Source organism: Ambystoma mexicanum, chromosome 1q (assembly GCF_040938575.1).
Source record: "Ambystoma mexicanum isolate Mex_15411 chromosome 1q, UKY_AmexF1_1, whole genome shotgun sequence".
NCBI classification, from domain to species: domain Eukaryota; kingdom Metazoa; phylum Chordata; class Amphibia; order Caudata; family Ambystomatidae; genus Ambystoma; species Ambystoma mexicanum.
In genome coordinates, this window is record NC_090922.1 from 1390643118 (window position 1) to 1390666399 (window position 23282).

The following is a 23282-nucleotide window of genomic DNA, read 5'->3' on the forward strand; positions in this document are numbered from 1 at the left end:
ATACCTGCCGACTCTGTAAGTATGAGTTAGCCATAGAAACACAAAAACACGTGCTAACTGAGTGCCCGGCAATGGGCCTGCACTATACAAAGTACCTGAGGGAGTATGTGTCTGAGCTTCATACCATTACCACTGACAATTTCTGGAGAAGATGCTGCAATACTCAAAATAAAAAGCTGCAGACTGATTTATACAGACCGTGGTGGATTGCCTCCAAACTATTAGACAACGAATTGCAGGTGGAGCCGGCAGTGGCTGTGTAATGCATCTGAATTAGTATGATGTAATAGGTGATGTACTAGATGTCAAAACAGTATATTAGTGATTCTGGAAGTAAAGATCTATTTGACCGAGAAGGGCAATGAACGGTAAAGCACTAATTAATAAAATAAGTAATGTTGAATGCCTGTTAGGATAGTTCCTTGTGATTTACTGTGATTTTATGTACGACTTGTAGATAATTCTATGGGATTTTATGAAATTTTATGATATTTGATATCTTTTGCATTTCTTTTTTTGTTTCTATATTACTGATATTTTGTGTAAAGTTTTATACTGAAACAATAAATAAATAAATGACTGCATCATTAAAAAGCAAGCATGATAAATAGTGTTAGATCGCTAGACTGATGTTTTGGTGTAGCAGCCTGTATATTTTTTACTGTAGTATGACCCTGTACTAACTGAGCATCTATGATGAATCAAGCATGATAAGTGTTATTATGTGTCTAGACTGGATTACATTGGAACCAGTTTGGACAGGTTTTCATATTGTGACATGCCACTTTTAAAGGCCAAACCAACGGGAGTATGTTCTTACATAGGAGTACTGGCATATATTGGCAGAGACAGTTTTGTGCCCAGTGCCAGTAAAGATACTATAACAAAAACATTAAAGCAAACATGAGTATGGTCTTATATGGGAAAACTGGCATATGTTGGTGAAGCCAGCATGGAAATGTATGGGCACAGCCAGCATGCAAATGTTTTTTATACTGGCATATATTGTAGGGACCGGCAAGATAATGCCCTGTGCTTTTTTGGTGACTTGAATCTATTGTACTTATTTTCATGATTTACCCTACACCCCACACAACCGACTGTTGGCCTTCTACCCAAATTGCTGGGCTTTTACCCACATTTTCATAGACATTGCACTTTGTAATGCTCCATTTTGACACATTATTCAAAACATTTTCTCAGGGGAGGGAAAAGAATCCCCCCAGACCCTCTTCCAACCCATTTTTGTTTGAATCGAAACCTCTTGGCAAATATTTACACCCTCCAAAAAACAACTCACCAGCCACCACTGTATTTGTGGACCAGGCATCGCCCCCTTCTTACTACACTACGTGAAACATTTAAGCTTTGATTAGAAAACATATTTACTTATTTCACTTGCAGTAGTGCATGCCCTTGCAGCGGCATAATAATCATGGACATTGCACACACGTGGTGGTCCCAGGGTGTGGCGTGCCCTGTGCTTTGTTAAGGAGCTTGAGGGGGGCCCCACAGCGTGGCTAGCAGGGGAGCTGCCAAAGTTGGTGCTACGCCATTGGGCAGTACTCGCTCTGACAAAGGGGTAGTGTGTAGTGTGTGCCTTGAAGTGTACCAGTGAGTCCCCGGGTGAGAAGCAACTTGCGGGTGTATTTCATTGAAAATAACAGTGTGGCGCCACAGATTTATGTGTGCAGCAATAATATGACATTAAATGGTGGGTCTTTTAAAGTCCTCTGCCACACAGTATTACCCTTAGATAATAAAAAATATGGGGGATCTTGGGTATATTGAAAGAACCTTTCCCAGGTATTATACTCCAGCAAAGATAACATTATCAGGTGCACTCCCCTGTGTGCACACAGATCAGTTAAACAGGTTTCTTCTATCGTAGTGGTAGCTGACTTACATAGATTAATAACCAGGCAATTTCATTGATACTAAAGCCTGGTCAATGATTTAAATTTCAGGCCTTGCTCGTACAGCATTTTGCTCCTGGGTAAAAAGCAGCACACGCCTCCCCAACCAGTGCTTTTTTGGCTAGTTTAACACATCAACGCCACAGGTAACCAGTACTTCTGTGTCCAATGATCTATACATGTTTCATACACTAGCTCTAGCATGCATTAGAGATTTCAGTTAGTGTGTAATATGTACTGCATTATGTATGTTTTACATATAGATGCCAGGTCGAATTTGGAAAATGACATTACCCAAATGTGTGATCACGGACATATCACGCCTCCCTCTGTGCCTTGGTTTTTATATCTGGCTGAAATGAGAGCGCCTGGAAACACAGGTGCTAGACGCATCTGAAAAATCTGAAGGTTGTTTGCCATCACTTCCTGTGATGTAACTTGGGGGTGGGGTCGAATGACATCACTTCCTGTGATGTCATAACGGGGTCAAGGGTCATGTGATGACACTTCCCCTACCCCAGACATTTTGGTAAAATAACTTCCCTGCAGGATCATATTCAAAACTGCATGTATCACCTACAAAGCAGTCTCAAACGGAACACCACACCTCTGGAGGCTCTCACACCTCACATAGCAAAACCATCAAAAGGTTAGAGTCGAAGCTAGCCCTCAAATAGAAGACTCAGAAGAAGTCCTTCTCCTGCCACGCCCCGACCATGTGAAACTCAATCCGGTTAGAGGCTCGAAATGATCCCACCATCCGCCATTCCGCAAACAGCAATGCCCGCTGATGCATGTTCCAGATTCTTCATATATTCTTGGTGTGCCCTTTGCAGTCTTTCTTTCTGTTTATTTTTCCCTTGCGCTACCTTAATTGGCTTGTGTTTCAGTGACGATTAATCATATTACAGCACCCTTCTTGTGCATTTCCACTTGAACAGTGTTTGCTGTTGTGTGTGGGGGGTAGTTTACCATTCTGGCAGTAGATGCATTCATTTTCTATCAGTGTACGTTGCCACTGAGCTACCCCTGCCATTTATTTATGTGAACAATCTTGGACATTTGTAAAAGCACAATTATCAAAACTCCAATATTGTGACAGAAAGTTAAAGACAACCAGAGATTGTAGCTTGTTAAAAATATACTTTCCAGAGCTAAAGCCAAATTATTTTTATTGTTATTAGTATTATTATTATTAGTATTATTATTATTATGAATATAATTATTATAATTGTTATTATTACTACTATTAGGGTATTTATTAAGTGTGGGTGGAACGCTTGCCAGGTCATAGGGTGAAGGACACAGCAAGGGATCAACACAAGGGAGAGGGGAGCTAACAACGGTGTGTGGGGACAATTTGTCAGCAAGGTTTCTTTAAGCAACCAGGGGAGGAAACAGGGCAGGGGAGACAGATTTCCAGGGGGGGGGCAGATTTCTGAGTCTCAAGTCAGGTGAGGAGTGTAGGGTGTTTGGATCTAGGTGCAGGAGAGAATTGATAGCAATTGCTTGAAGAGCAGGCTCTTCAGCTACTACAGAAATGTTAAAGTGAAGGGGCGTGTAGTGTTGACGGGGCAGAGGTTCCAGATTCAGTGGGAATAGATAGCAAAGGCTTGTTTTCTGGTTCTTTGCTTCCAGCACTGGCTGAGTTTAAGTATGCACATGCCCTTTTGGTGGATCGATTCCTTCCAGAGATGCTGAACTTTTCAGCGAGGGAGCTTGAGGGCTTGATGGTGATGACCTTATGGGTTAATCAGCAGAATTTGAAGGTGCAGGTTATTTGGTGTCAGGGTAATATGGTGGAGTGTTATTTTTAATAAAAATCATTTTAAAACATCAGGCAGACCACGTTCCTTAATGGAGCCCTTATCTAAATCTATATGTCAGGTTTGTTTTCTCTATGCTTTTGATAGTTGGCTTGTAATATTCAAATGTTTAGGCCTATAGAGAACATCATGCTCCTGAGAAAACCCTATTAGCTAAAGTATTTATTGAAAGCATGTATAAAATGATGCTGGTCTGCAAGTTAACTCAAATATTGACTGTAATGCTCTGCTTCATCACGAGTTGGGCAGTCACTGATCTCCTCATTTCTGTCGCCTCTGCAGATCTATGGACTCTTCATCTCATCTCTACTCTCTCTCCTCTCACATCTTCACCCATTAATGATGGCACTAGATGGGAAGTACTCCTGTTGGACTTCGCATCATCCAGGTGTATCATTAATGTCCATCACACTGGCACTATCTTGGTTCAGGGGACTCAATCCAACCTCCCCCTCTTTGACCGGCACCTGCCGTCCCTCATCAACTTCCTTCCCACACCTGCTACTCCCTCTTCCGCTCTCTCAGTTCCCTCCCTCTGAATGGTTTACCAAACCCCTGCACCCCTCCTTGGAAAACCGTCAAAGGTGGTGACCTCTTGCACATAGCCACTCTTAATGCTCATTCTGCTATCAAACACTCTGCCGGCATCTGCCTCCTCTTTGAAGACCTTGACCTCGATATCCTTGCTCTTACCGAGACATGGTTCAATGCCAGCTAAGCCACTGCTTTTGACTGCCTTCTCCCTGACCGCTATAAGATCATCTACAAGCCTCTCCTGAACCGTGCTGGCAGTGGCGGCTCTGATCTTCCCATAGTGGGTCCCTACTTCCGTCATACCCTCCAGCCTTACTCTTCCTTTGAGAGCCTGGTTTCAAGCTGGTCATCTCTCCCATCTCCTCTCTGACCATTGCCACAATCTGCAAGCCACCTGGCTCTGCCACCCTGCTCCTCTCTGAATGGGCTGATTTACCCTCCTCTCTCCTCAATACCACCTCTAAACGTCTTCTGATGGGTGATTTCAACATACACTTTGACTCTTCGATCACGGCATCCACCCCCTTCCGTGACCTCTGCACCTCGTTCTCCCTTTCCATTCTCCCTTCTGGTCCAGCACACTCAGTTGGACACACTCTCGATGCCTTCATCCACACTGATCTTTCACTCCCCCCACCATTAATAACCCCACTCCTCGGGTCAGATCATTCCTTCCTCTCCTCTCACCTGGGTCCTCTCGGCCCTCTGGCCGCCCCTCCCCCAGCCATACCAAACTCGTTCATGAACCATATTCTGATGAAACGAGTGTCAGCTGCTGCCTTTGTATCTACCTTCATCCCCCCTCTCTCCCGACTACAGACTCTACCTCTGACTCTGATCTCACCAATCTCCATTTTGCCATCACCAATACCCTTGACATTCTTGCCACAGTCATGAGGATCTGCCTAAAACCTGCCTCCAAGCGTAACACCTGGTACGACTCCGAACTTGCAGCCCTGAAACGCAAGTGCAGAGCTGCGGAACGGAAGTGGCAGACCTCAAGCCCATTCCCTGACAAACTGGCCTGTCGCCTGCTCCAAAGGCAATACCAACTCTCCATTCGCTCCAAGAAAAGGAACCACATCCAGGCTCGCGTCTCTGTTGCATCCAACAACACGGCTGAACTCTTTAAAATGTGCTAGAAACTAGCCAAACCTTCCGCAGTCTCTTCCTCACCTCTTCCTTCGCAGGCCCTCTGTTTGTTTGTTTTATTTGCTTATATAGCGCGCCGAACCCAAGGGTATCTGGCCGCTTTACTTGAGAACAGCATGGTTAATGAGTGCATACAGTGTGAATTACGGTTACTAAGCAAGGTAATGTGCAAGTAGCATACAAGGATTACAGTATAGACAACATAAGTAATATACAAAAATGTACACAATGGATAATATACAAGAGTGTGCGGCAGTAACAATGACAAATAATATGCAGGAATTTACAAGAGAGCTGCGGAATGGTAGGAATGTCAGGAGAAAATGTGTTGGTTTGTGAAAATAGCCAGGATTTAACTTTGTGTCGGAAGGAGAGGAATATAGTATCTAGTCTGAGAGCCAAAGGTAGCTCGTTCCAGCCCTTGGCAGCGAGCACAGGGAAGCTGGATCCTCCTGCTTTGGATAACCTGAATTTTGGAATGTTAAGGAAGTGAGTGTAAGAGGCTCTGGTCGGTCTGGCGGATTCGTTCCTGGAGAATTTGTCGGTCAGGTACTTGGGGGCAGAGTTGGTTAGGCACTTATGGGTGATCATAAGTGTTCTGAACATAATTTTGTCCTGGACAAAGAGCCAGTTCATGTTGCGTCGGATTTGTGAGATGTGATGGTGCGTGGAATGTTTGTGGGAGAACGGAGGGCATTATTTTGCAATACTTGAAGTTTGTGCAGGTTTCTTTGACTGGTACCGAGATAAAGGGTGTTGCAATAGTCCAATTTGGACAAAATCAGGGCTCTAGCAAGGGTAATGCAACTGCTCGTGGACAGAAAGGGTCTGCAGGCCTTTATTAGTTTTGAGGTGTAAGCAGATGTGGAAGAGGTGGCATTGACTTGTCTTTGTAGGGTTAAAGTCGAGTCAAGATAAAAGCCTAAGGTTTTAGCTTTGTTATCCACTTTGATGAGATTGCCATCAATGTTGAAGGCAGAGTAATTAAGTCTCAATTTTGATCCAATGAGTAATAACTCAGTTTGGTCATTATTGAGACATAGTCCATGCATGGCCACCCAGGATTGAATTTTGCTGTAGATATTGTTTAGAAGAGCGGAATCTATTTGATAGTCGCCTGAGAGTGTGATGAGAATTTGCGTATCATCAGCATACTTAGTATACGATACACCAAGGTCGTCTAAGAGGTAAAATAGAAGCTTTGTAAAGATATTAGATAGGGTAGAGAGACATAGGAGCCTTGTGGGACTCCGCAGGAGAAGGGGGCTGGGTCGGCTGAGGCCGAGGGGGAGAAGACCCTCATAGTCCAGGAAAAGGCGGAAATCCAGAAGGGCTGTGTCTGTCCCATGTCTGGGACGAAACCCAGATTTTCTGAGGCCTAAAAGGTTGTTGGTCTCGAGGTGGTTCTGGAGTTTTAACTGCAACAAACCAAACTAACTGCATTTCAGGCATGATCACTGCATTTGAACCTGGAGGATCAGCATGTGCTGCTTTTGTCACTCACTCAAACTCCAACTCCAAACCGGTGCAGTTTCGAACTGGCTCACCACCTCATCGTACCTGGTAGAGTACATCTACTGGTTGGCTCAAACAACCAGCATGCCGCTGTGGAAGACTTCGAACCACCGCTACTCGAACATCACATAGCACCATCAGGGCCACAGCCTGAAATCGACGGACCTTAACTGGAACCGCAGGAGCATCACCTCACTCATCGATATGAACCAGTGGCTACCAATGTCTCAAACTGACTAGATGTTTGAACTAATCCTTGTGAGTCATCTCAACTCCAACGGTGGCCTCTGCCTTCCAATCACACCGAGCACCCACTTTGAACCTAAGTGTACAATTGATTTGTGTAATTAAAGTAAATATTTTAATAGAAGCTTGATTGGATATTTTTTCATTTTCGGAATTGTTGTACTTGTGCTGTTTGATGTGTTATTGGCTCACAATCACACCACTTCTGAAAGCATTGTATTCCTTTTTTAAATGTATTGCTTGTATAGCGCTTTTATCCAGAGCGCTCTGCAAAAATATAATCAAGGTACACAATATAGAAGAGATGAGGACAAATAACATTGGTGGAAACAGAGTGGAGTAGATAGGATTTTAGACATGCCTTACATTGAGAAAGAGGGACAGGAACAAATGGGGTATACCACTGTAAACCTTTGGTACAAGGAATTCAAAGGAACAAAACGTGAAGATGCACATGGAGGACAAGGAACAGCCAACATAAAGAGTGATGCAGAACAAGGATTTCGAGAAGGATGATATACAGAAATGAGGGAACAAAGAGAGGAAGGAATTAAAGAAAGGATTCAGCAAGTAAACCCTTCCCTCAGTCCACATGACCACAAAAGGCAAGGGTGGCATTTCTCTTAACAGTGCCTGTTTTACCGTTACGACTGGGATCTCTGTTGGCTTGTTAGCTGAATGTGCGGTTTGGACATTTCTTATCCCTGTACTCCCACATAACAAAAGTCATTTCATCACAGGCATACACACAGATTTCAGGTCTCCTGTTCTACCCATTGAGGTAGGGCCCTGAGTATACAGAGTACGGAAACAATGAGTCTCTGCTGGTTCACATAGCACTTTGCTTAGCCCTAAAATCCTTTGTCGACGTCAACAGGCCGGCATTTCCTAGCACACTGAGGCACGGATTCCAATATCCAGCACCTCATGCTTTATGCTATGTAGAGGACCCATCCCAAAATGAGGGAACCAACTATTTCCACTGTTGATAGCCAGTCTCTGCTGCTGGTGATTGGTGAAGAAAGTCTCCTCTGGTTCCTTGGGAGGAGAGACATAGGCCTTCCAAGAAGCCACGTCTTCAAATCTATGTCTATTTCACAATGTTTCTTAATCAATTCCATACTTAATCAATCCTTGTCCTTGTAGATACACTGAATTTTGCTGGTCTAATCCTAAGTAGCACCACTGCTCAACTAATTTTGCAAGGGTGTCCCATGGTAGGGTTGGCCTTTGCCCTGATTCTGCAACACCTCTTGCTATGCTACACCTTCTGACCCCAACCCTTTCTTTGCTTTTTTCTTTCCAGATCCTCATCTATGGTATCCCATTTCAAAGGGGCTCCTCCACATTGCTTGAATGCCCCACCACCTCCATTGCAATTTCAGCATCCTTTCCGGTGCCTAGGCCACACTGTGCAGCCATTCTGTGGGCAGCACATGCAAGGTGTTTCTGCCTCCATACCCGTTGGGTCCCCCATACCTCCCATCTCTGAAGTTTCCTGGCATACCCTCCTCTGTCTAGCCCCTGTTGACCCACTCAATGTCCCTCCACCTTCCCCTCATCATCCTCACTCTGAAACACGCCCTTATGTGTGTGCCTTTTCCATGACACAGATAATTGACCAAACAAGGGTTTTATCCCTTGCATGGCTATTGGAATTCGTAAAATAATATGTAAAATACTACTTTTGACCAGACAGTCTCCCACCTGTGATTTGTGAAATCGTTCAATGTCTGTAAATCCTGAGTTTTTGTTTTATGCAGCTTACCCGTATACCTATGGCAATCAAGGTGTTCTGGTTTTATTACCAGTCGATAACCAGTGGAAGTCCATTTCCACTGCAAATGTGACACCACATATCAGCTACTATGGCCTCACTCTCATTTGGTATGGTTAGAACCTGACCGGGAACTATTTCCTGCTTAGAGAGTGGACATTGCACACCACAAAAACTACAGAAAAACAGTTGTTACTGATTTCTATAACAGATTGTCTAGAATGTTGGGTGCTTGAGTAAGTGATGCTGCAATGAAAGTCAGATCTGTTAAATAGTCTCACTTCCAGAAAGCAGTTTGGGCTTTACAAACTGCTGTTGGTGGGTTTGTACGCAGATGGACCTGCTGGCCACTGAGTTTGTTACTGAATTTACCAACAGTCATATATATGCGATGCCAAGAATACTTGTGTGAGACAGGCACGGTATCAAGAGAGATGACACAGACAACATAACTCAAGTTTTCAAAAATGTTATTAAAATGTCAGGATGGTGTAAGGCCTTATTTCCCCTATAACTAAGGTACGGATTTCTCCTGCCTAAAGAAAACTAAGGGAATGCCATGTCTGTAAGTCCAAATCAAAAGTCTGTCTGTGTCAAAACCTATGCTTGCTCTCACATCTAGAAATGAACATGGTGTGGGTTTCTTAACCAAACAACAGTGTTCAAAAGTAAAGTTTGAGATGCTCTCAACTTATGTCCTTCTTGGGCTTTCTCGTTCATGCTCAATACAGTTCAAATAGCTGTTGGTCTCATCAATAATCAACCAGGACTTGAGGTTCCCTTTCCCAAGATCAATATGGTACAGTTCACATAAAAAGAAGATCTTGAATGTCCCTTCCCCAAGACAACACTTCTCAGTTCCTTCGATTCTCAGAGTTCCTTTCCCCAACATTTCAATGGAGTGCTTGCTATAATATCAGTTGCTCAATGTTCAATATCAGAAAACAGCAGGTTCACTTTCTCTGCCTTACTTTATCAATTAGTTCACAGTTCTCAGTGGCTTACTCTCAATGCCCTTTGCTGGTCATCATTTAGGGCTCCCTGGTCTAGGAGCAGTTATTAGACCACACGCCTCAGTGATCACAGATCGCGCAACCAGGGACCCTAGGCTTCTTCTTGGCTTGATTCAGGACGTCTGATCTTCACAGTAGAAAGCTCTTTGGTCTAGGTGCAGTTATCAGACCGACCTGTCCACCGATTGCAGGTCGCGCAACGATAGGTCTACCCCTTAGGTTTGGTTAGCCCCTCACAGGCTCTTCTGCTTTGGGTTACAGGGTTTCCACACTTGGCTTTCCTTTTGGCTAGTGCAACCCTTTCTGCATCAGTCTTTGCTTTGCCACAAGTTCATAAATCTTCCCCACATTTGTAGTTCAAATACATAAGTGTTTGTTCAATTTGCCACATGCTTTAGTTCTGCTCACAATGTTGCCGATATACAATTTGACATTCACTATGTCGGTTTAACTTCCAAATGTTCCTTTTGTATCCAATATCAGTTTTTCTTAATCAAAATAGCAGATTTTATTCAGTTCGGTATTCAATAGTATGTGCTTTCACTCAAATAGTACATCATTCAGTACGGCATTCAATATTGTTTGCATTAACTTGTGCTTATGGACCGTTACTTGCCTGCGATCCCATGGGAGCGCGCCGGTCTTCCCGTGTCCTCTGACAATCAACAGCTCTTTGTGTCTCCCCATCAGCGGTTCCTGCTGCTCCCACTCACCTTTTCCGAATTTGGGAATCAGATCACATATACTCTGCTCACTCGCCGGGAGCGTCCTTGCACACGCTGGCATCCCAGGCCCTCGCTCAGAACGCAGACCGTGTTCTCTTTGCTGCCAGCTCCTTTCTGCAGCTCTGATGTTTGGCAGTGCAGTCTTCCCAGCCTTCCACATTACAAGCTCCTGGTCCTGACAACCCCACCCAACCCGTTCTCGCGGGGTCCTGCAGGTTCTCCGGATCATTGTCGGTCTTCAGAGATCCTAGTCTCACTGCAACCCGGCTCTTCTCCTTCTGCACACACATGGTTGCCTCTCCTTCCTTTATACACCTGAGCCCTATTAAGGGGCCTCTGGTGTGTGTGTTGTTGATATGAGCGCCTGAGGACCACTGGTGGTGATAGTGCGCTGTATAAATATCCTTTAACATTAACATTAACACTAACATGATTTGCCTGGCTATAATGAGCCCAATTAATAGGACATGCCTGACTTTCAGTACTGCATGTTCTTGCACTTCTTCATCTCAGTACTAGAGTGGTGTTTGTAATAGGAAGTGTGCATTGCTCCTAGTTGCTTCTTCCTCTTCTCAGTACTTGGTGGGCCTTTACAGGGAAAGATTGGGCATGAGTGGACATAGCCTATGAAGGGTGAAGGAATGAAGGGCACCTCTATATTTGGGAAGAAGGGATACCATGTCTCGCCATTATATGTTTTCTTCTCTTTCTTAGAATTTTGTGGGAGTAGATGAGACCTAGTAAATTGGGAATCTCTGATCTGAAGTATATGTCCTGTGTTCAAAAGTAAAAAGAAACTCTCCTGGAGACTTGCGCCAAATCAGGTAGTTTGTAAAATTGTTTAATAGACACAATTAAACAACTGCCTTTCGTAAAGTCAAATTGTTATTTCATCACAATTACCCAATTGCCCTTGATGATATAGACACAATTAAACAACTGCCTTTCGTAAAGTCAAATTGTTATTTCATCTGGGTAGAGGTTCCCAGTGAAGCAAATGTGAGGACGCCCTCAGGTTTCTCACACTTGTTGCTGGGCATCAGTAATTGGCATGCCAACAGCAGGTTTACCACAACAGGGCTTCCCTTTTAGAAATGTTTCCAGCTGATGTGCTCATAAAAGGTGCAAACAAGATTTAGTTTGCCAGAACTTCTACTCAAGTCTACACATTGGGGCTACAATTTGAGACTACTTCAGGAAGGTGCTGTTTGAAGGGTTATTCACTTGCATGTACAGAAGTAACGTTGGGAAGCTTTTTGAAAGTAAATAAACAGTTGTCAATTTATAAAAGTACATCCCAAGGCCTAGAGGCAGATTAATAAATACATATAAATCATATCTGCTTCGATTTGGTGGCCTGTGGAAATATATGGTTATACTGGCCAAAACCCTTTTGATGTCAATGTATTGTCAGAATTGTTTTCAATGACTCATTTAACTGCCAACGTTTCCTGTACCACTGTGTGGGTCTGGATTTCATCCAAAAAATCGTTTGGGTCAATCCCTAGAAGTGCTCCATTGTTCTCTGTGGGAAGCCTGGTTAGTTTCCCAAGAGAACAGAATATATGCCCTACCCAGGGGATTAGCTTCTAACCAGTGCTTCTAACCAAGCCCTGCCAGAATGATGAAGCGATCACATCAGTGTGATAATTACTGCATTCCCTTTAATGTAAGTCAGGCAGGGGTGAGGAAGGTGTTATAGAAGTGCAAGAGAGTAATCTCAGTCAGGGAAAGGATCCCACCAGCTTGGAACCTCTTAGGGCACTCACACTTCATGTACTCCCCTGCCCATTGCACTATGGGACTGACGTCATCTGGAAATGACTCTAGTCGTGGCAGCCAGGCTTGTACCATTACAGAAGGCTTGAAATGGACCAAATATACATGGTAAATTGAGAATATAAGCAGGTTAGACCCCCATAAATTACAATAGCTTTGGGCAACAGAAGAAGAAGATTTCACTTGGAACTTGTTTGGGTACAGTCTGCCCAACTCCCTCTGCCATATAGGTGGCGATAACAACTCCAAGGAGGGAGCAAGACCCTCTCCTCACCCATCCTGGAGGGCCATTTGGGATGACCTGTTGCCTGGTGAGACACTGTTTTATTTATTTCATTTATTTAACATTTATAGAGAGTGCCAAACCTGTGGGAATCTGGGCACTGGAAAACAGGTAATGTGATACAGTCAACAATAGAAAACATAAGTTTGGCATATATTATATTGAACATATTTACTGACATAGGAACATTTACAGATGCATAGGATCGATAAGTATGATAATCAGTGATATTTACATGTGCAATCTTATTCACATAAGTAACATATTTACAGACATAGGATAATTTACAGATGCATAGGATCTGTAAGTATAATAATCAGTGATTTTTACATATGCAATCTTATTCAGATACGTGGTGTACTGATGAAGTAGAGAAGTATTAACATAGGCAGATTGTATAGTGAATATACTGTAGGTATTGCGGCATCAACGGCTTTGGAAGTGAAGAACCAGGCCTTGCGTTTTCTGCAAAATGAGGTGTGTGAGGGATCGGCTCTGATGTCTAGAGGTAGGGGGTTCCAGCCTTTGGCTGCCACAACTGGGAAGCTACGTCCCCCCTCCTTGGTTCTTTCAAATGTTGACACTGTGAGAAGGAATGCTGAAGCGGAGCGTGTGGGCTTTATGGTTTGGGTTTGAGTAAGCAGATTAGTAAGATATTTAGGAGCAATGTTGGTGAGGCATTTGTGGGCAATTGCCAAGGTTTTGAATTTAATCCGGTTCTGAACTGGTACCCAACGCGTCTGATTTAAGAGATATGTTCTCTTCTTGGTATGTTCAGTGCTGCCCCTAAGGCCTTGTTTTGAGTGACGTGTAGTGTTTTGATACTGTTGGTTGCTGTGCCTGCCAGGAGGATATTACAATAGTCACGTTTTGACAAAATGAGGGCTCTAGCTAAGGTTAGGCAACTGTCTGCTGATAAGTAGGGTCTGCAAGCGTTGATGAGTTTGGCAGTGTAGGCTGCTGATGAGATTGTGGAATTAATTTGCCTGGATAAGGTTAAGGTTGAATCTAGATACACGCCTCTGCCTCCATACCTCTGCCTACTGGAAGGCTGTCTGGCAAACTTCCTTGCTGGACGGGCAGAATAACTACTCCCCTTATCCTTTGAGCCCCTGCATTGTGTACCACAACAGCCCAGAGTCAAAAGAATGGCTCTGGACTCTGTTAACCACCTCAAACCACTTGCATGCTACGCCAACCTGGACACTGGCTGCCTGTCCCAAGCTTTTATGTGACAAGTGCCACTGCATTTGGGACTCAGTCATCCCACTCACCAACCCAATGCCAAATCACGCTCTCAGAAAGTACCCAGACTCCAAATCGATGAGGTGGAGCCAAAGAACACAACTGAAAGGTATTGGTAGAGGTTCTGTCCAACTAGTCTGATTTTAAGGGCCAGTAGTGATATTTAGGACCCCATTATTTACCTTTCCAAAAGTCAAAGACTATGAATACTTTGAACTTGAACATTGATGCAGAAATGCTTGACGGTCTACCCCCGTCTTCAGTGCCAGAGTTAACACAAACGTCTGCATATTCTGTGCCTTCCTTCACAGGAGTGGGTTCTGTTTTTGTTTGTGTGGTTGAATTTTTAGTTCAATTGTAGACTTCTAGTTTTATGGAACCTTGATTGGACTGCAGTTTGTTTTGGTATCACAGTTCTATTGTTGTTTTGGATGCTTCGGAACAAGCTCACGCTCCACCTGAGGAGTATCGCCTGCGCTTGGCGCATGTTACCACACTAGACAAATGAGTTGTGCCTTTTTCACTATATGATTGGGATCAGTAGTGGTTTTTAGAGTAGTGTGGTGCTGAGTAGAAGTTTCATCCACTACTCATTGCTGTACTCATGGAGAGCAGCAGTCATTTTGCCACAACAGTGTTTTTGTGCCTTGTCCGACCAGTGGCAAGAGGAGACCCATTAATATGACATTGTTATTATAGGGCACACAAGTAACACTTGTATGAGTTCTTGAAGCTCGCTTTTAGTAGCAAATAGTTTCTAGTTAGGAGTGTTATCAAATCATCAATCTATGTAACATATGCAACTTTGAAATATGTATCTGACCTTCTGGCAGAGTGCGCCCATCAATGAATTTGATTGGCTTGCTGAGTTGTCTGGCCACTCTGGGTACAGGCGGGTAGAGGCGGAGACTCTCCTTAATGCACATGGTTGTGTAGGTCATCTGACCAATCTCGTCCCTGTAAGTAAAACAAGCAGAAATGATCAAGGTCCCACATACATGAGGAATGGCAATTCATGAACTCGATTAGTTACCAGCCTACAAAATGATTGTGCCATTTAGCCATGGGAATCCATTTGTTCAGGAAAAATATTGTATTCAAATAATAGTATGTCTCTTTGTAGTTTAGATCTTTGGCAGCAGTTTTGAGACCCCAGGTGTCGAATTAATCTTTTATGATTCAACTAGAGATTCATCAAAATTCATGAAACAACTTAACATGCCATACTCAATAAAAAAGGAATTTTTGAATTCCAGATTCAAAAAATGTGCTTTAGTTAATTATACTAAGCTCAAATCCGCTTTGGCAATTGCTTGATTAGTGCCAGCAACATTAGTTGACCAGAAACATTGCAGGAGCTGGGGACGCAAGGGCCTTTTGTGACAGATATGCTGCAAAGTATTACCATTCCACTGTCTTGCGGTCCCCCAGGATGCCTTGCAGCTCTTCCCTACATTTCTCTTGGTGTTCCGGGTACTTGGCCATGCAGTACAGGATCCAGGAGATGCCGCTGGATGTTGTATCATGGCCCTCAAACATGAACGTGTCCACCTCGGCGCGGAGGTCTTCATCCGACATCAATGCTCCGTTTTCATCCTGTGAATGCCATCATTTCTCATGGTCATATGTCAGATTGAAACTGAATTGTCATTAGGGCACAACAGTGCTTTCCTTTACAGGCATAGTTTTAAGGTAATCTGGGTGTTCTTTGTGATACTGAAGGTAACGATTTCTAGGAAACATTGCCCTCATTCTGAGTGCAGTGGTAACAATAAAAACAATTGGTATTTTGGTTAGTCCCTGTTTTTCTCGACTGCCTGATTGCATGCGATATTAAGCTGAAGAGATATTTTAACAATCTGTATGCAGCATCTAGAAGAGACTCCATACTGAAAGTACTGCATGAAGGGTTTCCTGAAAATATGCATTTTGTATTTACCACCGAATTATGAAGCAACAAAAATGAAAAACAAGCCATCTGAAGCCATTGGTTGATAGGTGAGACCAAACAAGGTCCAGAGGCAGGGAATCAAATTAGAAATGTGAGAGGCCAGAACCCAAGAAAACCCCCCTGGAGCAATGTGTATTATGCTGATGTCTTAAACAGGAATGTCCATTAGGTGAAGAAGGTGGTGTCTGAAGGATCTGTGGCACACCAGAGGCAGATTAAAGGAGACCGCTGGCCAGAGGAGGAGAAGGTGGGATAGACCATCTCTATGGAAGTTCAGCAGTGAGCATTTCATTACATTATAGTGGCTGCACAGGGAGAACATGTCTGTCATCCTCCCAAACAAAAATCCCAAAACCCCTCATCCACATGGAACCATTGATCAGCAAAATAAATAATAACATGTAGCTTATCTAAATCCCATGATTCAGCATGAAATAATTGCCTGATTGGTATTATCAGTGCACTTTAATCCACGTATACTTTTGGTGAAGCCATGGTCTATCTACAAGATAGACCATGGCAGCTACAGACTACAACTATGGAACTCCTGTTGTCTCTGTCTCTCATTGTGGGACGGCAGGCCTAAACCGTGTGATCATGGTCCTGTGGCCCTGGCCTGCAGTCCACATACCATGTGACCACAGCACTGCAGGTCACTCCAGACCAGCCTGGTGCCCTGAGTCCAGCTCAGGCACCCACCATCCAGGATGTTACCAGCATCCCAGGTGCACTGGCACCAAGGCTGTGTCCCCGCAGCCTCACAATGCCCTGTCCTGCAACTACCTAAAAGTCTGGGTGACCCAGAGCTGTGGAGCTGGGCCCCCCAGAACCAGTGAGGCTGGCCGTGTGACCGCTGATGGTCCCACAATAATGTCTGCCTCATAAATTACCACTGTGTCTGTATATGTTGTGATGGTTTCTGCAAGATATTCCAGAACCCTGAACCAAAATGACTTAGTGAAGTGCCTGATGCCTCTTCCTATTTGCGTCTTTTCCTGTGCTGATTATGTCCAAGCTTAACCCCATGTATGTGAAGTTAGCAACTTGTTCCCAGAACTTTCTCTCCAAGCAGAGTTTCCATGTTTCAGCAATTCTCAGTTTGCGTCCCTGTGACATGAGTTTAGATTTGGCTCTATTGATCTCAACTAAAGCTTTCCATCTTGGTTAATTAGTGCAGACTCCTCTCTTTCTGGGTTGGACACTGGTAGCATAAATCTTTCTGGCTTGTTCTATTCACCCTGGCTCCTCCTGAGCCTCTTTTTCACGCTACTGGAGGGAAGCACAGAATCAATGAAGTAAGCTATAAAACAGAGAGAAGAGTGTAAGGCCAGGTCTTCATACTAATCCTTATATAGCAGACATGTCCAATTCCTAATGCCTGATGCCCAGGACATGCAAGACATGAAGATTCATGTTTGTATTTTGTCCTTATGTCACAGAGTGTATCTGGGTTGCGGACAGTGGAGAGGGGATGTCTGAAGCAGGAGCACATGTCACTGTCTTCTTTACCTGACACAATTAGCAAGACCTCCCACTCCAGTGGCACAGAGCCAAAACGACAGTGTTACGCATGCATGCCACTCCACTCACTCCTTGTTAGGTCCTGCCAATCCATGGCGTGGTGCTTTTGTGAAATGCTTTTTAAGTGCTCTAGTTTGATGATTTTTATTATTATATTCGTGCTAGTTTATTTCATTTTCTACACTGTGTGTACACGCTTTATTGGATCTCTGCTCAACATCGATTCCCCCCTCGGCACACCTTTCAGCCATCCCACTCCTACCTCATTTGAATTTGAGCTTTTTTTGTCCCTCACCAACCTTTTTAAAACCTTTGAATGAAATTCCATTAAATTATATAAACGCAGGCTTGCAGAATGATTGTGACAAGACTCCCATGAGCTCATTTTGAGCCCCAGAACCTATTACATTTACACTTTAATGAAAGCGAGTCCCCATTGCCAAATGTTGGTCATTTGCACTGCATGTACGTCACATTTTGCCCTTCAAATTTGCACTTCGCAGTGCAAAGTGTGTAAACGCTGCCTGGTATTTACTTTTGATTGTGTGCGCCACTTGCCACACTCACAATGACAATTAAACACTCTTTCCGACATGCCCGAGTTGGATTTTCACCGTAAACACTGCTTACCATGCGCAAGAGTGCTTATTTGTAATTGTAAATTTCGCCTGCCATGCGAGCATGGCAGGCAACGTTTACAGTGGATCCCTATGGAGTCTGCCTGCTTTATGCTGGTGTATAATGCTGGCGGTCCCCATAGGGTTCGCCAGTATTTGCAACGGCATGAAAATCCATTTTGGCGTAAATGCTGGAGCATTTGTATGACATAGAGGAAGGAGGTGGCAGAAACGAAAGTACTGTTCTGACCCTCCTCTCTGCCATACAAATGATTGAAAATGGGTAGGGGGTAACGTTAATGGAAGGCTTAAAAACCTTAACTTTTAGGGTTTCAATTAACGTTACACCCACATTTCACATGAGCCCCCAACCACTACGCCAGGGTCTAGTACCAGTCAAAGAATGGTTCTTTGTGGTTGGACAGATAATATGCAGAGCTTTTTTTTTATTTTTTATTTTGGTTGTTTGATAAAATCAACCTTTCAAATTATATCAACATTTTTCATTTACATTTACATCACAATATACATAGGTCATATTTACCTTTAAATCATTGTGGAAAACTATATCCAAAATACATAAACATATTTATGATATAAAAAGATAAAAGGAACATGACAGGGCATACTCTGATCCTTTCTCAGTATATTAATTTAAAAAAAAAATCTCTGGTTATCCATCTTACATATCAAATCAGCGTTTTCTGTGAAGATTGAATCTAAAAATTGTACTATGGCCACTCTAATGGCCAATTTATTACTGGAGAATATATATATCCATCAAATCAGTAGTACAATACTGTACAAATGAATTCTTAAAAAAAAATTTTCATTGATAGTTCAATTGAGGACAAAATACTATGCAGTGTTCTAAAGTCTCTCTTTGTGTTTCATTCTTACAAAAGCGACAATAGTTTTGGTCTTTTGGAATTTGCTTTCTTCTTGCCATCACATACAATGTTGGCCAAAGGTTCAATCTGAAGCGAAGATATTTATTGCGAATATATGGAGATGGAAATTTGATTAAATAGTCTGCCATTAGTCGATATTGCTTGTGACCAAACAGTTTTGTATCAAAATCCTTATAATGTATACACTTAATTCGATTTTCACACCAATCAGGTTGGAAGATCTTTACTTTGGAGCATGCCGGATTACTTAAAAGGAGTTCGAACTCAACCGAGGCATCTGCCAAAGCATTTAAAGTAAATTGGCACCAAATTTTGGAGAAGGTCCGGTTACGAGCAAGTAGGTGGTGAGCCAAGGCACTCAGTATATTAGAGGAGTTCAAACCCAACAAACACTTTCGCAACAGGGCACAATATTTCCACACCACTTGAGAATGCAGGGAAAGTAAGCCCAATTCCAAGTGGATTAGGGGTAATGGTGTGGAATTTGCAAGATGTAATACTTGTTTCCAAAATAGGGATTCTAATTTGTCCCACCATTTGTTATCTTTTGGCTTTAGCGCTTCAATGCCATAGGTTAGAATTGGAGTCACCTTTTGTTGATAGAATAGCATGATATGTTGCACTGAAAATTTGCCGTATTTTCCCATAAGTATTTTTGCTTGCGATATTAAGGAGCACAGTTTACCTTTCAATTCTTGCTCATGATTCCTATTTCACATAGTATCACAAATTGTCATTCCTAAATGCTTATATTGGGGTACTCTCAGGACAGGAGTTCTGCATTCTGAAGATTCCATTTAAACTCTGCAACCATTTGGTTTACAAACCATTATTTGGGTTTTATCTGTGTTAATCACGAAATGATTATCGGTTACATATGCTTCGAGGCCATTCAATAGCTTTTGTAGTCCTGTATGAGTCTTAGACATGAGCACCAGATCATCTGCATATAGCAGATAACAGATTTTCTGATCGCCCAGACTTGGAGAGTCACTTGGGATTTTTCTTAATGAAATACCCAAATCAAACATGAACAAATTAAAGATTGTAGACACAAGAATACATCCTTGTTTAAGACCTCGGTATGTGGACAATATGGATGACAGGTGCCGGCTAGAGATAGCCTAATTTGCATGGTTGTATAAATATGCAACAGCATGATCAGTGCACGGAGAGACTGCGGACAATTGTAATTAACCAGTTAACTATTCAGGAGGAGCCGATCAATTGAATCAAACTCAGAAATCAACAAATGCAAAATATAGCAGTTGATTTCGAGTGGCATAATCAGATCAAATCATATTTAACGTGATGATGTTAGGGGTTGTACCAAGACCAGCAACACAACCTGATTGAAAGGGCTCTCTGAGATGAGCCTGAAGGGTCCATGCATTTAACTCTCTCAGCATAATTCTTGAGTACATTTTTCAAGGCGCATCCAGAAGAGCTATTGTTCTATAGCTATTAGGTGCTTGTCTATCCCCCTTCTTATATATGTGGACTACAATAGAGTGTTTCCAAGTGGGAGGTATGGATTGGGTCTCATTAATGGTGGTAAAGATGTCAAACATCTGTTAAGTATACTTACTTGCCCAGATTTCAGGATGTTTTTTGAGTGTTTGATTGGATAATCCATCGGGCCACATGCTCTCGATTGGCTCGGTTTTTTAATGTATAGATGAATGTCTTCCAAATCAAACTTCAGGTAGAAGCTCTTAGAAACTACAAGAGATTCTAATCTGTGGGCCCCTTCGTGAGCAGAGTACAGATTTGAAAAATTAGAAATCCAGTTTTGTTCTGTAACTCCATTGGCTAAAATAATGGATTGCACGCCATTAGTGACTCGATTCAATGGAGCCCAGCTCTTAGCTATGTTCTTTGTTTGCAGAGCACTTAGCAGTATGGCGCCATCAGTTTGGTATAATTTAAATCTTCAATTCTTATACTTTGTTCTGATGTTGATTAAGAGTTGACACCTAATACCTTCCGGTTATTTCACAGCCTTGCATTTTCTGTATAAAGATTTCCTTAGTTTCACTTCATGATTATACACATGGATCTTTGGTGGATATATTTTTTGGTTATAAGGTTTTAATCTGAAGTTACTCTGAATTGTTTGGATCATGTCAGAATACACCACCCCATTGGGATAGTCCCCTAAACCGACTTTTCTCAATTCTGTGGCCAAGTAGGAATGAAAATTGCCCAAAGACTCCTCCGACCATCATAGTCTATTGCCGCCAGTATTTGTAGTTAGAAAACCATGTTCATGAGTGGTTCTCAAGCTCGATTTGCTGTTCAAAATCTGCCATTTCACTGTTAATTGATAATGGTCACTAGCCGTTGATTCCAAAATTTCAAAATCTTTGATTACATGGAAAAGCACATCATTGGTGTATATGTAGTCTATAGTCGAAGTGCATACCCCTCTACACCAAGTTGGCCGGGGGGGACAATAGAAGCAATTATCGGATATTTCGATCGGATTCCAGTAGACATTTATCATGGCGTAAGTAGTTGAGTAAATTTGCAGCCGAAGTAATTGCATATACTTGTTAGGGGACGCCCCTGACTCAGCACTAAAGCCTGGATTCTTTTGAATAGCTAGTAAAAGTCCTGAAATCTGTCTCCCACGAGTTCCCTTTTGGGCAGGATTTAAAAATAGATCATAATTGACCCATATTGGGACTGACTTAAGCCACGTTTCTTGTAGCATAAGAATGTTAAACTTGCTTAAGGAACTTTCATTGTTATTTATCAAGTGGGAAAAACCCCTTGTGTTCCAGCTGAGTAAGGTGATTTCTCTCACTTCTTACTCGATGACTAGTTATTTTTGTTTAACCACACAATTACACTGATTGCCGGCCAGCTTGCGTGCATATGAATTTTTATGTGACATTTGATGAGTATCATTTTGGAGTCTTAGTTGGTCTTCTTTCTGGTCAGCAGAGGATTTCGTCATTGTGGATTCTACTGATAGATCAAAACCCATCTCAAGTAAATCATTTTTAGCTAACCATATCGTGTTTTGGATGACCCTTGAATGCATCCAAATTCTAACTGAATTAAGATGTTCTTTGTTCAGAAATTCCACCAGAGCAATGTCAGAGGAGGAAATTTCCTCTAATTGGGGAATATCAGAGAGGATGGCCAGAATCGAGCGGCGATTCATGTCATACTGTGTGAACGGCTTTGGTCTACAAGGCAAATTCAAAGAGTAGATTGCCGGCCATTTCTTAGCTTGATCATTCACTTTCTCTCGATTTGCCACTATAGATGTTTTAATGGTATGTGCCTGGGTATTTCATTTCAAAGTACCTTTATTCAGTGCTGTCTGAAACAGTTGGAATAGCTCTGGTGCAACTTCCGCAAGCACAGTACAATTCTTCTCTAAGGTTGTTAACAGGCTTTTATTAGTAGTGATCTCGGCCTGTATTTGTTTATAGCTAGTATCATTGGAATTTTTGGATTTGTTTTGAGGAATAGCAACATTAGCAATAGTGGTCTGCATTGCGTTATCATGTAGAGGTAAGGAACTTTGTTGGGCAGGCATGGCAATTAATTGTTCAGTCATAGACGGCATCATTTGCATTTTCGGCTTCCCGTACGGATGAAGTTCATCAGTAACGTGGCAAGGACCTATCTTTTTGAACAAAGGTTGGCCTGCCATTTATGCGTCGACCACCCGTCTGATTTCCTACCAATGTAACTCTATTACGTTTAGTTCCCTTTCAGCTCCACTTTTGATAGAAAGGGTGTTATCCTGTTTCACTAAAGGGGTGATCCTTGTCTTATTTTTTATTAAGTCTGGCCGATTTACCGCAATTATCAAGTCATCCAACGGAGCGTAAGGTAAAATTTTTGTATTCATTTTAGGGAGTTTAAGCACAGCACGAGCCTGCGCATGTTGATGGTATTTCTTTGTAACCGCATTTGACGCGATTATCACACTTTTTGCAGGGACATTTATATTTTAAAACATTTGTTTGGTATTTGATATATTATTCTTCTTCAGATCTTTTAGATTTTTTTATAAGTTTGGCATTTGCACATGTTTTCTTTTTGGAGCCAGTAGTAAAAATGGTATAGGCGGTTCTCAGGGTTTTTCGCTCTCAGACGGTAGTTCAGCCAGACTACCTTGATCTGTTGTAGGAACCATATATACATTGTTGTCTTGTATAATCCCTTCGATCAGAGGAACCACATAATCTTGTCTGGGCACCTGTATGTTTATCATTTGTTTAGGGGGTACATCTGGCAGTATGTCACAA

The 23282-nt window shown here is 42.5% G+C and overlaps 1 protein-coding gene across 1 annotated transcript in view; it reads right to left on the minus strand.

The window, feature by feature from the left end:
• The window catches only part of LOC138548002 (cytochrome P450 4B1-like), a 166739-nt gene that overhangs the window by 51418 nt on the left and 92039 nt on the right, over positions 1 to 23282 (minus strand). The window contains exons 8-9 of the mRNA XM_069642249.1: positions 15417 to 15607; positions 14835 to 14968 (exon numbers count right to left, since the gene is read on the minus strand). Of these exons, the coding sequence (XP_069498350.1) occupies positions 14835 to 14968; positions 15417 to 15607 (325 nt within the window). The remainder of the gene's footprint in view (positions 1 to 14834; positions 14969 to 15416; positions 15608 to 23282) is intronic.